This window comes from Culex quinquefasciatus, chromosome 2 (assembly GCF_015732765.1).
Source record: "Culex quinquefasciatus strain JHB chromosome 2, VPISU_Cqui_1.0_pri_paternal, whole genome shotgun sequence".
NCBI lineage: Eukaryota > Metazoa > Arthropoda > Insecta > Diptera > Culicidae > Culex > Culex quinquefasciatus.
Genome location: NC_051862.1, coordinates 68,195,750 through 68,210,572, shown reverse-complemented (window position 1 = coordinate 68,210,572; position 14,823 = coordinate 68,195,750). Strand labels below are relative to the sequence as shown.

The 14,823-nt window shown below is 34.7% G+C and overlaps 1 protein-coding gene across 3 annotated transcripts in view; it reads right to left on the bottom strand.

Moving 5' to 3' along the window:
• Positions 1-510: 510 nt before the first annotated feature.
• Positions 511-14,823, bottom strand: part of LOC6032419 (A disintegrin and metalloproteinase with thrombospondin motifs 16) — a 301,763-nt gene continuing 287,450 nt past the window's right edge. For 2 of the 3 annotated variants that reach the window (XM_038251357.1, XM_038251356.1), the window contains exons 9-14: positions 14,661-14,787; positions 13,753-13,917; positions 13,447-13,678; positions 9,947-10,047; positions 9,497-9,687; positions 511-2,448 (exon numbers count right to left, since the gene is read on the bottom strand). In XM_038251357.1, coding sequence (XP_038107285.1) covers positions 2,336-2,448; positions 9,497-9,687; positions 9,947-10,047; positions 13,447-13,678; positions 13,753-13,917; positions 14,661-14,787 — 929 coding nt within the window. In that variant the 3' untranslated portion in view covers positions 511-2,335. The remainder of the gene's footprint in view (positions 2,449-9,496; positions 9,688-9,946; positions 10,048-13,446; positions 13,679-13,752; positions 13,918-14,660; positions 14,788-14,823) is intronic. The other variant, XM_038251358.1, reaches the window with a different exon arrangement.

The following is a 14,823-nucleotide window of genomic DNA, read 5'->3' as shown; positions in this document are numbered from 1 at the left end:
CGCTCTTCGCTACTCGTAAATATTGCATGCAATTTCTGAGTTATTTGCAAAAAGTCAAACCGTTCCATAAATTTTAAAAAAGACTGCGAAGGCTCAACTCGAGGGGAAGCATGAAACAGGAGCACTTTGTTTTTTTTTTTCAAAAATATTTGGACATGGCCGAATGGCTGAATTTCGCCAAAAATTGTATGGAGAATTAGGGCGAATGACAGGAAAAGTAAATACTCCACAGTACGGTTATTGTGAAGATAAAAGAAACAAGAAAAATTATTAGTTTCACAACGGAATTGCAAAAAATATTTAATTATGTGTCTACTTATTTTTTCAGTTTGTTGAAAATAAAGTTAACAAAAAGTACTTATTTACTCTTTATTCTTTCTAGTTTATTCTGATGATGATAGGACTATAAATTGGAATGCTGTATTATTTTGAATGTTTTTTTACAAAAGACGGAGTGAAGATTGCTGCAAGGCAGATTTCGGATAAATAAATTCAACTCACGCCGTTTTCTTTTGTTCAAAAAATACTCTTCTGGTATTAATTTTTCGTTTCCTTTATTCAGAATATATTTTACACGAAACGATACGAAACAGTTTCCTACTGACGCGAGTTCGCGCCCATATTTGTAGAACACACTTTTTCCTTCAGTTTTATTTATTGCCAAAAAGTCCCTACTAACTCACGTACCGTGTGTTTGTTTGCCGTCTAGACAGCACACCTTAAAAACTGATAAATTAAAGATCTACTTAAGGGCTACGTGTGTCTTTTTGGGGGAAGGGTTGTGAATAGGGTAAATGGGGTGTCGCGTTGGGAGACGTTCTTTTTGCGGAAGACTTCCAAGATTAACAAAAATACGCATCGTTTGTTGCAATTTCGAACCCCCGGCCACTTAAATGTGGGGGGGTGGTTCTATTTGTGTGTTGACGTTTAAACCCTTAAGGAGCCACTAGCATTCAACAAGAGTTTCGTTTCTTCGTTGCTAATCAGCGTTTGCAAGCAGCGGAGAAGTTTTTCTTTTAATTTTAAGGGGGTTTATCACTAAAAATTGGTACATATTTACAGGAAAGAAATTGTCGCTTTCAAATTTCTCAAATAATAAACGTAACAAAATTTGAGAAGTGTCACATCACACTGAAAAACTTGTTTTTCGTTTTGCTCGTTGTGTGGTTTTCATAAGTTGGGCAGTTTTTTGCGTTCACAGCTTGTGTTGCGAAGGTTTTCAACGAAACGAAATCATCGGTTAAGGGGGCAGTTTCTGGTTGATTTGCTTGCCTTTTTTTTGCTTTCTTTTTTGCTACCCGGTAGCAAATTTGCTCAACTCTTCTCGGTGGTAATGATCGTGGTAAATTTCGATCTCTAATATTGACAAAGTTAGGGTAAGGTTGTGGTAATCGAGTTTGCTCGATCGTCAGAACACAATTTGTTATTTGCGCGGTTACCCGCGCGTTCTGCTCGGGTGGTTGTCTACTTTCGGGGGGTTTTACACGGTTGATCGCGAGATCAGCCAAAGCGAAGTAAGTGGGGCTAAGATTGGGCTCAAGTTAGTTTTCTTTTTGCTTGATTAAGCTTGGTTTTTGTTATGGCAATGCTTGCAGCACTGAAACAAATGGCTATCGTGTTTTCTTTCGCTTTGATGGCAGAAAGGAGCTTGAAATGAGAAGTTGTTTTTAAGAGATTTCTCCTAATTTGCAAAGATTTTTTGGAAATTTTACTGGACAAAATCGGGTTTCTCAAAAATTCGGACGGACATTGTAAAATCACAGATTGTTTCAAAATTTCTCATTTCAAGCAAATTTCTTGTTTTCTCTAGTAAAACATGTTTGTTTCGATAATCGAAACAGTTTGACGTCAACAATATTGTTATTTCACATTTTTTTGTGAGTTTTCCCTAACATTCTACGCTGAAATTGTACATAATTCCTCGCAAAACTATGTCTCTTTTTGCGCTTACGACCTAAAACAAAGTATGTTTATATGTTTTTTATATAAGAAACAACTATCCTGCAGAAGTAGTTCTTTCGCCTATTTGCACAATTTCATATCACATTATTTTGAATGTTTTGCTGCATAATTTATCGTTTCTCTTCACTTACTCTAAATTTCCTTGTCTTGTTTGCTTTCACTTGTCGCGTTCTCTCATGATTATGGTGTTGCATGACATGATTTGGTGAATGTTCAGCAAAAAAAAAATCTTAAAATTTTGGAAGACTTGTTAACAGAAAATGCATTCTTATCTGTTCAAGGAAAGTCGCACTTTGCTTTAAACTACTAGTTATCGTACTATATGGTACACAGAGAAGAGAAGAGTCTCTACCCTCCAATACTACTACTACCACTACTGCTGATTGCTGACGATCTCCTGCTGCTGCAGTTGCTCCTTTAGGTGTTGTAATCGCTTTCGTTTGATGGCATTCATGAAATTCTTGTATCGTCTGTCCTCATCATCCACTGTGGGAGAAAGTTGTAGGAAAAAGAGCACAAGAAAAAGAAAGAAAAAAAGGGTGATTAGTAAAAAAAGTGACACTTTAGAACTAGCGTGGTTCCACTAAATGAGAGTAAATAATGGCAGATTTAAACTAACAAAATAAATGGCGGCAGCACAATACTAGTACGGCAGTACAGTGTGTGTGCACAGGAAGTATTATAATGAAACTAGCTTTTTTTGTTGTTGTTTAAGGAGTAAATGTTTCATATAAGCGAACAACGTGAAATACTCAAGATGCAAGGCTAAAAGTACTAATCGCAATGCTACTGAATACTTGAGGAAAAACTATAGAAAATATGCTATGAGAACTAAGAAGGGATGTTGAGCAAATAATGAAAGTTCGAACTAGAAGCGAGTGGTTGCATTGAATGGCGAATCCCGCGGGTATGTTTTGGGATCGTTGGAAGTTGTGGGTATGGTTTATGGAATGTAAGGGAAGAATATTTACTACTAATTACAGGTTGCTTGCTTCGGTTTTGAGCAACTAAATATACACTACAAGAGTACTAATAGGTTATGAGTTATCTTAGCGTAAGATTGCTCAGGAATGATTATGTATTTGTTTTAATATAAAATTAATAACTATTTTCATTATAATTTCGTTTGCAGGCACAATTGTGTACAATTCTTTTGGGCATTAATATTTACAAGAATGATTGAAAATATTTGTTTATGCGATTTAGATTTTAAGATTTTGAACTAAAATGGAGCCAATTTATAAATCTGAAAATGTTTTAAATTTCAATTTCTAAATTTCAGCAAATTCTATATAATCAAACCTAAATTTTCTGTATACCGTAAAACGGGGTGACTTTGATAGGTTTGTGATTTTTCCGCAAAATGAAGAGTACAATTAAAATACGTACGGAATGGTTCAGAATCATACTGACCGTGGTAGAGAAGTGTTCAAAGTACCTCAAGAAGAACTTTGCATAAAATTTTGAAATGTTTAAAAAGTTAGTTAACTATAATTAAGAAAATGTTGATGAAAGTCATTATTTAAAACTTCTCAAAGTGTCATGATTTTCTCAATGAACATGATTTTGAATCGGAAAACGGAATGTATTTTCGGGTTCTTTGGACAATTTTCCACTAGGAGAATGTTAAATAAGTTTGTAAATAATAAAAATTATGTGTCCTTGAAACACAATTAAAAAAAATCTCCAAATTTATAGGCAATTTCAGTTGAACAAATTTCATGTAAAATGTGAAAACTTGTGATTCGTGCTTTGTATTCAGTTTAAAATGCAATATAAATCGATAATTTTATAAACAAAACTAGTTTTAACAAATTTCAAGCATAATTCCTACTTTTCAACAATTTTATGTAAAATTTATTAGTATTTTGATAAAAAGCTTATAAACTTAGTTAACTAAATATAAACATTGATTTTTTTTCTTAAAAACTATATCAGCTACTTTAGTGATGATACATTCAACGTACAAATAAAGTTTGAACATCTTAAATATGATTTTAACAAGAAAAACTATGACTATCAAAGTCACCCCGGAATTTAAACTAAGAATTTTTAACGTAACTATTTTTCTAAACACTATTGAAAAAACTTTTTTCCAAAATAGTGCAAGGACTTTGTGTGGCCTACCCCAGTACATGTTTTAAAAATAATAATCTTGAGAAAAACCTTACCTGTTGGAAAATATTTCAAAAACAAATTAAAATCCTATCAAAGTCACCCCGGTTTACGGTAGCTCAAAGCTTTTCTATCAACAGAAGCAAATGAGCAGAGTTAAGAAACTGAGTTCAGTTTTCATCCAGCAATCAGTACAGTTGAAAAACTGTATTTCTCTCATGGAAATTGTCATGATAATCTGTTAAACTTACATATTTAATAATTGCAATTTATAATGATTTATTGCAAATAGATTACAAAAAAATATCGTTTAATTTAATTGTATGGTTGATTTGAAATTAGAATAGCTTTGATAAAATGTTGTAAATTTATGAAACACAAGCCTTACCCGACAAACTTCGTTCTGCCTTTTTTTTCGTTTGTTGACGTTTTTTGATTTTTTGTTTATTCAGCCTCCTGTGATCAAAATATGATTTTACGTAACTTTCTTCATACAATTTGCCGATGTTCCGGAATTGCTTCCAGAGTGGCCAAAGTGTCAATTAGTTAGCGTATAAACCTTCCTTGGGCTTATACGAACCCAACGCAACAAAGAGCACCTCGATCCGACGCTCCGTATTGAACTGATTCGCGTTCGAACAAAACCGTCGAAATTTTTTATATATATATATATATATAGATAGATTGATCAAGTACTAAAAGAAATATCAAGGTCATTAGTTTATTGATTCGGACCATGAGTCTAAAAACACATTTTTAGAATATCTTTTTGCATTTTGCACAAGCGATGAAATAGCAAAATGTGGCCAAAATGTTGTAGAAAGGAAGCCAAAGACAAAGCACATGTTCAAAATGTGTAACAAATGTAATATAAAGTCAGCTTTCTCAACCACTACATGGAGTCTGATACCAAAATATTTCCAACTTAAATAAGAATTTTGTGAAATTTTAAGCGTCGCAGACATTATCAATTGCTTAGAATAAAAAAAGGCAAAAAAACATAGTTTCATTCAACTTATTATCTTCAAACCCATTCGAAATAAAAAATCTATTTTCTGTCAAAATTTTAGTTTTTGAGGTTTGACTTGTTTATGTGACTTTACAAATGTTTTCAAAATTGATATTTTTGAGGGTTTTACTTGTTTGGTTATTTTTTTTTTTCTAATATTGTGTAAGAACAAGTTTTTAGTATTTTTTTCCAGATTTTGCCTCTACGTCTTTTTTTAATTTGACTGATTATTATTACCATTTTATTATTATTACCATTTTATAGCAGAAAATGTGAAAATAGGCAAAATGTTTAAAAAGTGATGTTTTTATAAAAACAATGATTCTTTTTTTTATTATGCCTTATGCCAATAAGGCATGTATAAAAAAAGAATCAAAAATTACAAGAGAAATAAAGTAATCCGTAGAATAAAATATGCTTATAATTGTAAAGATGTTTTTTTATAGTTTTATAGATCGAAAACATAAGTAGATTCAACATATTTTTTAATTTTGCAAACTATGATCTCGTGAAAAAAATATATCAAAGAAAAAAATGAATTGTTTCTTAGGGGTTCAAATGTTACAATTTACATTTACCAAAATAATCTTACAGTTTGAAAAGAAAATCATACTTTCGTGATTAAATACCTTTTTCATACATTTTTGGAATTTTGGGAAATATAAATGATAGTTTTTGTCGAGGTTTTAAACGTAATAAAATAAATTTCAAAAATAAACTCTATTTTTGGTATTTTTTGCAGTTGAAAATAATTTAATTCGTAAATTTCAACCTAAATTGATAAACACGAATGTTTTAGAAATTTAGCTGGTTTTCTTGCATGGATATTTTCAAATTGTTTTTTTTTTGTTTAAATATCAAGGAATTACTTAAGTTTCGATGTACAGTACAGCAAATAGTTCATTTCTCGCAAAAGAATACTTTTCAAAAAACACTTTGCTTTTTGAAATCGTATGGTTCTAAGACAATAAGACAGCAGATAAAGCATTTTACCATTTGATGTTTTTAAATGTTGAAACCATGGCTAATAACTTTTTTTTCCTTCTTCGTTCTCAATATTGGTCAGAGGGACATACTTTGAAATAAATATTTAAATCTGTTCAGGAAATCAAATTTTTGAGGATAATCCTCATTTTACAAAATTGGAATGGAAGGAGTTAAAATACACATAGTGTTCTCATAAAAAATATTTTCAATCATTCATGGAATTTACAATTAGATATTTTTAACCAATTATTTAATAATTTTTACAAATTGATAAAAAAAAAGTTGAACACTAGGAATGCTCAAATTGTGACGGTGTGTGAAAAATGAGAAACCTGTATTACAATTACTATCTAATCAAAACTAATCCATTATTTTTGATGGAAAGTCGCCAACAATCTGAATTCTCAAACAATGGAACATTTTGACAAGAACACAATTTGAGCATGCCACAGCTAAAACGTTTTTTTTACAATCAGCGAATAATCGCTAGTACGAATTCGACTTTTATCCAAACAACTAATCGCTGTCAAATTCAAAGCACAAAATATTCAGAATTTGTCGATCTTTGCAGAGTGGTCCTAGACCCAACATTTGATTATTTTTTAAATGTTTCGTTGGCTTGAGCATTCTTTTCTTTTAAAATGTCCTCAAAAGTCATCATCTGGAAATTGCAGTGAGAAAAAATTACTTCAAAACATATTTTTGACATTTTATCCGTTTTAAATTGGAAAGTGTTTAGATTAAAGTCAATCAAACTAGCGAATTCACTCTGAAGGGATCAATTTTAATATCTTGAGAAAGTCACATCAATGCTTTTTTGCTGCAATCATATCATCTTAAAGGATTTGTAACGTTTTTTAGAATTGAAAGCTTTTATACATTTAACATTTACTCGTTTATTTTACTAGTACAAAAAAATCGAAGTAAATTCTTTATCAAAAAGCATTAAATGGCGTATTTCAATATTGATTGAATGAAACAAGATAGCATTCATGTGACTAGTTATAGATTTGTAGAGATTCTTGTTTGGATATATTGTTGGAAAATAGGTTCTCGGTCTACAGCGAAACCGTCGAATATTTACAATAATATTGGTTTGATTATATATTTGTATGTACAGTACATGCAGATTTATTATAATTTAAAAGTTATATTTTTCATTAGTTATCAGGAACATATTGGGCGCATCGTAGCTCAATCCATCCAGGAGGGTCATCTTCCAAAGTCCTTCTCTCCATTTGAATGTACAATTTTTTGGTACAAGTGATATTTCCTTCCAGAAGCTGCTTCAATCGCCACGCATTGTTCACTCTTTGCTGTACATCGAGTCGTTCTCCATATCTACAGCAATTGTGCATATTTATTCACAGATTTGTACAACAATTACTACTACCAGAAATGTGTTCAACAAGCGCTGATCAGGATACTCATGAGATTCGCAGCCTACTGCGCTCTTAACGTGTGGAGATGTTGTTTGATTGGTGGTGCGAGGGTTGTTAACAAGAGGAAGCATGGAACGTTTGTGAGTGAGGGTGCCAACTTAGTACAGGGTTGTTAGTAACTACAAACACCGAACAAGCAAGTGAGCGATACTATTTGTTTTGCTACAAGTAAGGTTAGTCGAATTAAATGAAAAATAAATAAACAATGTTAGTTGAAATACTATGTACAACTAAGAGTACACTGAAACCCCGGTGGTTTGACATTTGCGTTTGATGAGTGCTGTCAAATCAACGGAGTTTCAGCGTAGAAGTAGGTTTCAGGTAGTGGTGGTAGTAGTAATAGTCAGAAGTAACAGTGAAAGTAAGAGTAGTAGTAGTAGTACAGTATCGTGTGGTAGTAACGGAAAATAAATAGTAAAAATAGTTTGTTTTGGTCAGTTTGGTAGGTTTGGCGGAAGGATAAGAAAGTCTGCTTCTAGGACGAACGTAGAATCGAATTGGCACTAGGATGGTTCAAAAATCTACACGAGAAATAGGGTGATGATGTGTAATCAGTATCTCAGCTGGAAAAAGTTTCAGTTTTAGAAAGGTGACGATTACAAGTTGAGGGGAAAAATAGATTTTAAAAAGAGAGTCTCTCTAGTGGGACAGCAAAAGATTTTTTGTGGAATTTTTTATACGAAGGAATAAAACAAGGTGCTCTTTCTTACCCGTGATGTGTCTTAGATGTGTGTCGGTTTTTGGGGTGGTCATGTTTCGATATTCGATACATTTTTTTATGTATATAAGCGCTATTTTTCGTAATCCCGCGAAAAATATGTGATTTTCTTTTGCTTTTTGTATTGTATAGTGCTCTTACTTCACTAGGGTGTGGCTAATATAAATAGATGGCAGACTTTATTTTCTTTCACTTCGGTTTGATTCTCGGCTTGAAAGAATGGTAGAGTTATGTGTGCTCTCAATCGTTTGTTTTTGTTTTGTTTTGAAGAGGTTAGAATTGAAACGTTCAACGTATTCTTGGCTTTGTGTGTTAGTAACGATAAAACAGTTTAAAAAATCAACAAAAAGTTAGCGTTTAGATCGTATTTAACGTGAGTATCTCATCAAAATAAATAACGTATCATAAATAATTTCAACAATAAGAAAAAAAAATAAAAGGAAAGACAGTGAGAGAGGTGTATTAAAAAAAAAGAGAAAAAGCGGCAGTGAAAACACACACAAACACACACACATAAACATTCATAGAAGTAAGTAGTGATCAAACATGTGCGCGCGTGTCTCTTTTTATCTAAGCTTCGAGCAGCACGTTTTTCAACAACAAAACATAGCGACGCTGCCTGGCGCGTTAGGATTGTTCTGTTGGCTTGGCTAGGGGGTGCGCGGGTTCGAGTCCCGCTCGGGGCGTGCGTTTTTTTTTGCGCTCTCTCTTTCTCTTATCCACTACTTCGGCCCGTTCGGCTACCACCACCAACAGTGACGACGGTCGTCGCGTTCGCTCGGCTCGCGCTCAGCTGGCTGTTGGCGCCGACGTAGTTGAGCGCGTAGTTCGGACTCTTGGTCGTGCGCTTCACGTAAAAGCTAAAGTTGTACGGATTTCGCGTCGTAGTCTGCGCGATCCGGTTAAAGTACACATCGAACACCGGATGGTACGTGGACTTGGGCTTGGCCGTGGTGGTGGTCGTGTGGTGGTCGTCCCAGAACGGGGCTCGTGGCGTGCTTGCCGTGGTAGTGGATGGCGTTGTGCTACTCGCCGTGAACTGACTGTAAGTGTACGGGCTCTTGGTCGAGCTGAAGGTGTATTTGCTGAACACGTACGGGGTCTTGGTCGCTTTCGTGCGGTAGTAGTCAGATTCGGTTGTCGATTGTTGTTGGTTTTGATTGTGGTGATTATCGTTATTGTTGTTGTTGTTTTGGTGGTTATAGTTATTACTGTTACCGTTATAACTAGAGCTAGTAGATTGGAAATTACTGTGATATGTACTCGTGGATTTGTGGTTGAAATATTGGTAATAATTCCTCGTCGATGTCGGTGGCGGTGGCGGCGGTGTTGTTGTGGTGGTGGTGGAGGTTGTTGTGGTGGATGTTGTCGTTGTGGTGGTGCTCGTGGACGACGTGCTACTAGACGGTTCATAATATTCTTCCTGCTGTACCGACTTGTCGTCGTAGTTTAATCTAGAGAAGTTGATGCCGTTATCATTTGGGTTCGTACAAATTAAACAAAAATAACAATTCACAAAAAGTATATTCTAAACGCCTCTCTACTCAACAACCTGTTCGAACACACACTCAAACATGAAAGAGATACTCGAGACGTTGGTGTTACGAGCGAGAGAGGGAGAGAGGAAAGGATTTAGGGGGCCCTACTATTAGGCTATGCTAGGGGATAAGAAAGAGGTTCTCGCGGAGGGTTTCGCTGGACGGTGATACGTACTTGACTTGTTGCTGGTTGAACCGTGCGTACGACGGCGTGTGCTGGGAGTAGTCCGGGATGATGTTCTCGTGCTCGGCCACGCACCGGCCGTCCAGGCAGTGCTGAAATGGGCGGAGAGTTGAAAGTTTAAAAATGTCTTTTTTGGTCTCGATCTTATAATGAGATGGTCGATTTAAATAATGAGACTCTTTTTAAAAAAATATTTCAGGAGCGGCCAAACTTTAAAAATAATGAATCTTTTTCCCTGAACCATATAGAGTAGAGGACATCCACAACATTTCCCAAGTTTATGTCGCCCTTTTTCCTTTAAAAATACTCAGAAAAATCACGGGATACAACGTTTCAATAGGTATTTTTCTGCGTTAAATCGGGAGATGGCATTTTAAATCTTGATGCGTTAATTTTGCTGTTCAAATGTCCAAATGTTTAATGGAACGAACATAATTTGGCATTGCCAAAACAAATGATCAAGGATTTTTATTTGGTTACTATTTATGCAAAACAATGTTTTTTATTTATTTTTTTCCATACTAGGGTGACCAGAATATGGGACTTTTTCTCAAAACCTCGCTACACAAGCTGAATATTGTTCCTTGACTGTGGGACAAATATGATCATAATCGGTCCATTGATACTCGAAGGTCAAGTTTGTATGTGGAAAATCGAAAAATCGAAAACATTAATTTCTTACTGATTGGCCTACACGGAGCGCTACTTTCATCAAAATATTTCAAAAAGTTAGATTTTTATTGTAAATTAAATGCTCTACAACTTTGTAGAACATACCAAAGCTGTAAAACTCGCTCCTGAAAAATTATTAGCGATTAAAAAGTCATTTTTGTATGAAAAGCATTTCTTTCAACAACTTTAGGCTCAATGGGTTAATCTCCATAAATCTCGCCCAAAATTTGCACAGATGCTTAAAATAACCCAATTAAACGTTTTCCGCTTGTGGACCATGGGGTAATTTTTTTCTGGGTACTCTATTCCATACCCATCCTAAGAGATTTTTAGGAGCTTCATTCCATCCTCGTTTTTACTAGAAGATTATGGAAATTGGATTTTCAGACCACCCTAAAAAATCGAAAATTGTCCAATTATATTTTTTTCCACGGAATTTTGCCCGTTGAACCTAAGTCTGTCCTCATGATTACATGATACAAGACATAGAAACACGAAATATTTGTGTTTAAAATTGGATGTAACTTTTGACCAATACGTCCAAAACCATTTTTTCCATAGCGAAAATGCTAACTTTTTTTAGATTTAGCTGACAAATACTTTAAAAAATAATTGTACCAGCCGTTTGTTGTTTTGTACCAAATATTACGGACATCAGAAAAAATATGTACACGGAAAAAAATCTGTCGATTTTTAATTATCTGACATAATAGTGGCTTTGGATATGGACGCTCCCTTGCAAAGTTATCCATACATGTTTAATTCTGGGGTGTAAAAGTAAATTATGATTAAAAATTACATTTTCGCTCATAGGCTGCCATTAACACAAAAACTAATGTTTCTCCAAATTTTTTTTCGTCATTTCACAGGCCATGAGTTGGGCTACAATGTCCTTTTATTAGGTTTGACCAACATTTAGAATATACCCAGAAGCCAGGGCTGTCTCATTGTTCCCCACTCTTTTCGGCCCATGGGTAACAATGAGACACTTTGATTTTTCTTCATTAAACTTTTAAAAATCTATGGAAATCTTTTAAAACATGAATTGGAAGTGATTTTTGACATATTTATTGAGTTTGAACTTCATTTTACCAAAAATATAACGTTATTTGGTAAAATATATGGATTCTACGAAATTTAAATACTTTTTAGTATAACTTTTGTTAATTAAAGTTTCATGTTGACAAAATTGTTTGAAAATGTTCAAAGTAAGTCACCTGCAATGGAGCAATATAAAAACATGAAGTTTTACTAGAAAAGGATTGATTTTTGTAGAGTGTCTCATTGTTCCCCAGCTGTCTCATTGTTCCTGCCAAGTGCGTCTACAATAAGACAGTTGAATAACTCTGGCTGTAGACGTCAGATCGATCTCATATTTTGGTCAATGTTAGAACACATTAATAGAAAGAAAATGCTACAAAAAGCTCATTGAAACATGATGAAAAAAATACAAAAATCGTTGAAAGTTGAAAACCAAAAGTGTCTCATTGATGACTACCCTACCCTATGTTTAAATTTTCGAGATTTTTTAATATGTTTTATGGGACGCAACTTTTGAGCCATAGAGAAATGTAGTCAAAATTTTTGTCACAGAGTAATTTTTTTTTCAATCGAAAAGTACTTTATAGATTTTTTGATAAAGTGCCTCGTTTTCAAGATATAGCCACCAACAGTTATTCAGTGAAATATTTGAAGTTTTTCGATTTTTAAATTATGAGTGACCGTTTCCGATTTTCTTTTTTTTGAAAAGTTCATTTTTCATTTTCTATAAAATTGTCTAAGAGACATTGAACATTGAACCTCTGGTTGCTGAGATAAAGCTGCTTAAAGATAAAGCAATAGGAAAATTGAAGTTTTCTAAGTTGAACCCAAACAATTCTGCCGATTTCGTTGAGAATTGATCTAATCAAATCACGCATAAACTTAACTCTGATGTAATTTAGAATTTTTAAATCCAAGATATCGGCCAAAATGGAAATATTGAAAAAAATGCATATTTTAATTTAATAGGTAACCAGTAATTCAAAATTAACTTAAATTGGGTCGCACGATTATCCGAAGTTCCATAGAAACCTTCGGATAATCAAAACTTTAGATAATCGAGGCTTCGGATAATCGAGTCTGGAATGTATGTATAAAATTAAATTTATTGAAAATTGTTTCATCATTACTTCAGCACAGTGCAAACACTTTTTATAGGTGTGGTCCGTCTTTGAAAAAATCACCATCAATTTTTTTTATCGCGCTGATAACTATTTTTATGGATTATTTCCCAATTTTTTTCAATTTTAGTTGAAAGGATTATAAAAGCCCTAAAAATATATAAAAGGTTGTACATTTCTTAAAACTTCTCCAATATAAGCTTATCAAGATATCAAAAATTACACGGCGTTTTAAAATCAGCAAACAAAATCATATTTTAAAATTTATCCATTTCACATATATTTTTAAATATTGTTGTTGTTTATTTATTTAAGGCGACTTTAATCTATGCATGGTTTTTCGTTACCGTTTTTCAATGAATTGCTGAGGTGTTTTAAAAAATAACGCTTGTAAATAGCTTTTAATTGATGCCATTACTTTTCTAACAAACATAAATTAAATAGAATCTGAATCAAATATTTTTTTAACATAAGTTCAATGTCGTGCAAAGAATATAAAATTAAATAATAGTATTAAATAATACAAATGTCATAAGAACATTTTCTTTAGTTTTTTCTGTAAATATATGCATTTATAATATTAAAAGAAAAACCTAAAATTTATTGCAAACAGTTACAGATGAATTCTATGATCAACCGCTTTCGCACGCTACTTACCTGCCCATCACCGCAGGCGCTGCCCTCGGCGGCGGGCCGGTACGCGACGCAGTACCCGCTCGCCGAGTCGAAGCAGAACAGCTGGGCGCAGACGCGCTCGTCCTTGAAGCAGGCGGACGTGCCCCGGTCCCGCCGACACTGGGCGTCCAGCGTCAGCAGCGTCCCCGGCAGGGCCCGTCCTAGCGCTTCGTCCTCGTGGGGCGGGTTGTGCAGACAGCTGGCGGTGTCACCACTAAAAAATGGGAGGGGAGGTTTTAAGATATTTTTTTTTAAGAATCTTATTTGAGCGATTTGGGAGACACTTACTTGAGGAAGTGATGGAAGCTCTGAACACTGCACGGTGACCACCGGAAGCCCCGCTCAGTGTGTCGCAGATCGGACATGATGTAGCCGTCCTCCCAGCGGCACTTTTCCGCGCCCGGACCGCCGAGGTAGCTGGGTGGAGGGGATCCGTCGTGGACGGCTCCAAGGCTGGTGGGGTAAATGGAATTGTTAACATTGGTTTCCAGAGGAAGTGCACAGACAATTGGACGTGACTCTTTTTAGAAATTGCTGAACACTGCTTATGCAAAGTTTTTTTTTAAATAAAACAAATTCTAGTATTTAATTTGTTACATTATTTGTTTAAACAGTGAAATTGACTTAATTTCGTAAGTAAAACTCCATTTTGATAGATTAGAGAAGACCTTAAGTTTCAATCTTAGACATTGAGCAAGAGAGCAACTCTCTTTACTCTTGATTATATTTGCAAAGAAAACCTGGAGCATACTCGAGCAGAGCAGAGCAAAGCAGAGCAAAGCAGAGCAAAATGAGAGAAACTTGGTGAAAAGGGAGTTACTCTCTTGCTTACTGTCTCGCAACAACCTTGGAGAATGTTTGAGGGGTTCATTTTATTGTTATTAAGATATTTCAGTCCTTAATTTAATTGCTAAAATATTTTGTTACAAGAACTGCTGTTTTCTTTCGCCAAGGTTAAAGATTAATGTCAAGAACATATTTTTGGGTGGAAAATTCCGGATATTTTAGGACAGGTTAGGTTGAACTTTATTGAATTGTCAAATTTTATTCGTGAATTTTAATTTTTCAATTTTAATAGTTTATTATTTTTAAATTTGAGACACAAATTCAAGAAAAAGGATGACATCCATTAGTCTGCACCGGAAACCATTCCAGAGGTCCAGAAACAAACAACCTTGGACAGGGTCACAACTTACAGATGACCAACTTCGTGGGCGGCCACAATGATACCGCTGAAGCCGCCGGTGTCCTCGATGATGGCCACGCTGTTGACCTTCTCCAGGCGCTTGTTGACGACGCAGGCACCTCCGACGTACGCGAAGCCTTCACGGTGGTGCGGGGGTGGGGGGGTGGAATTTC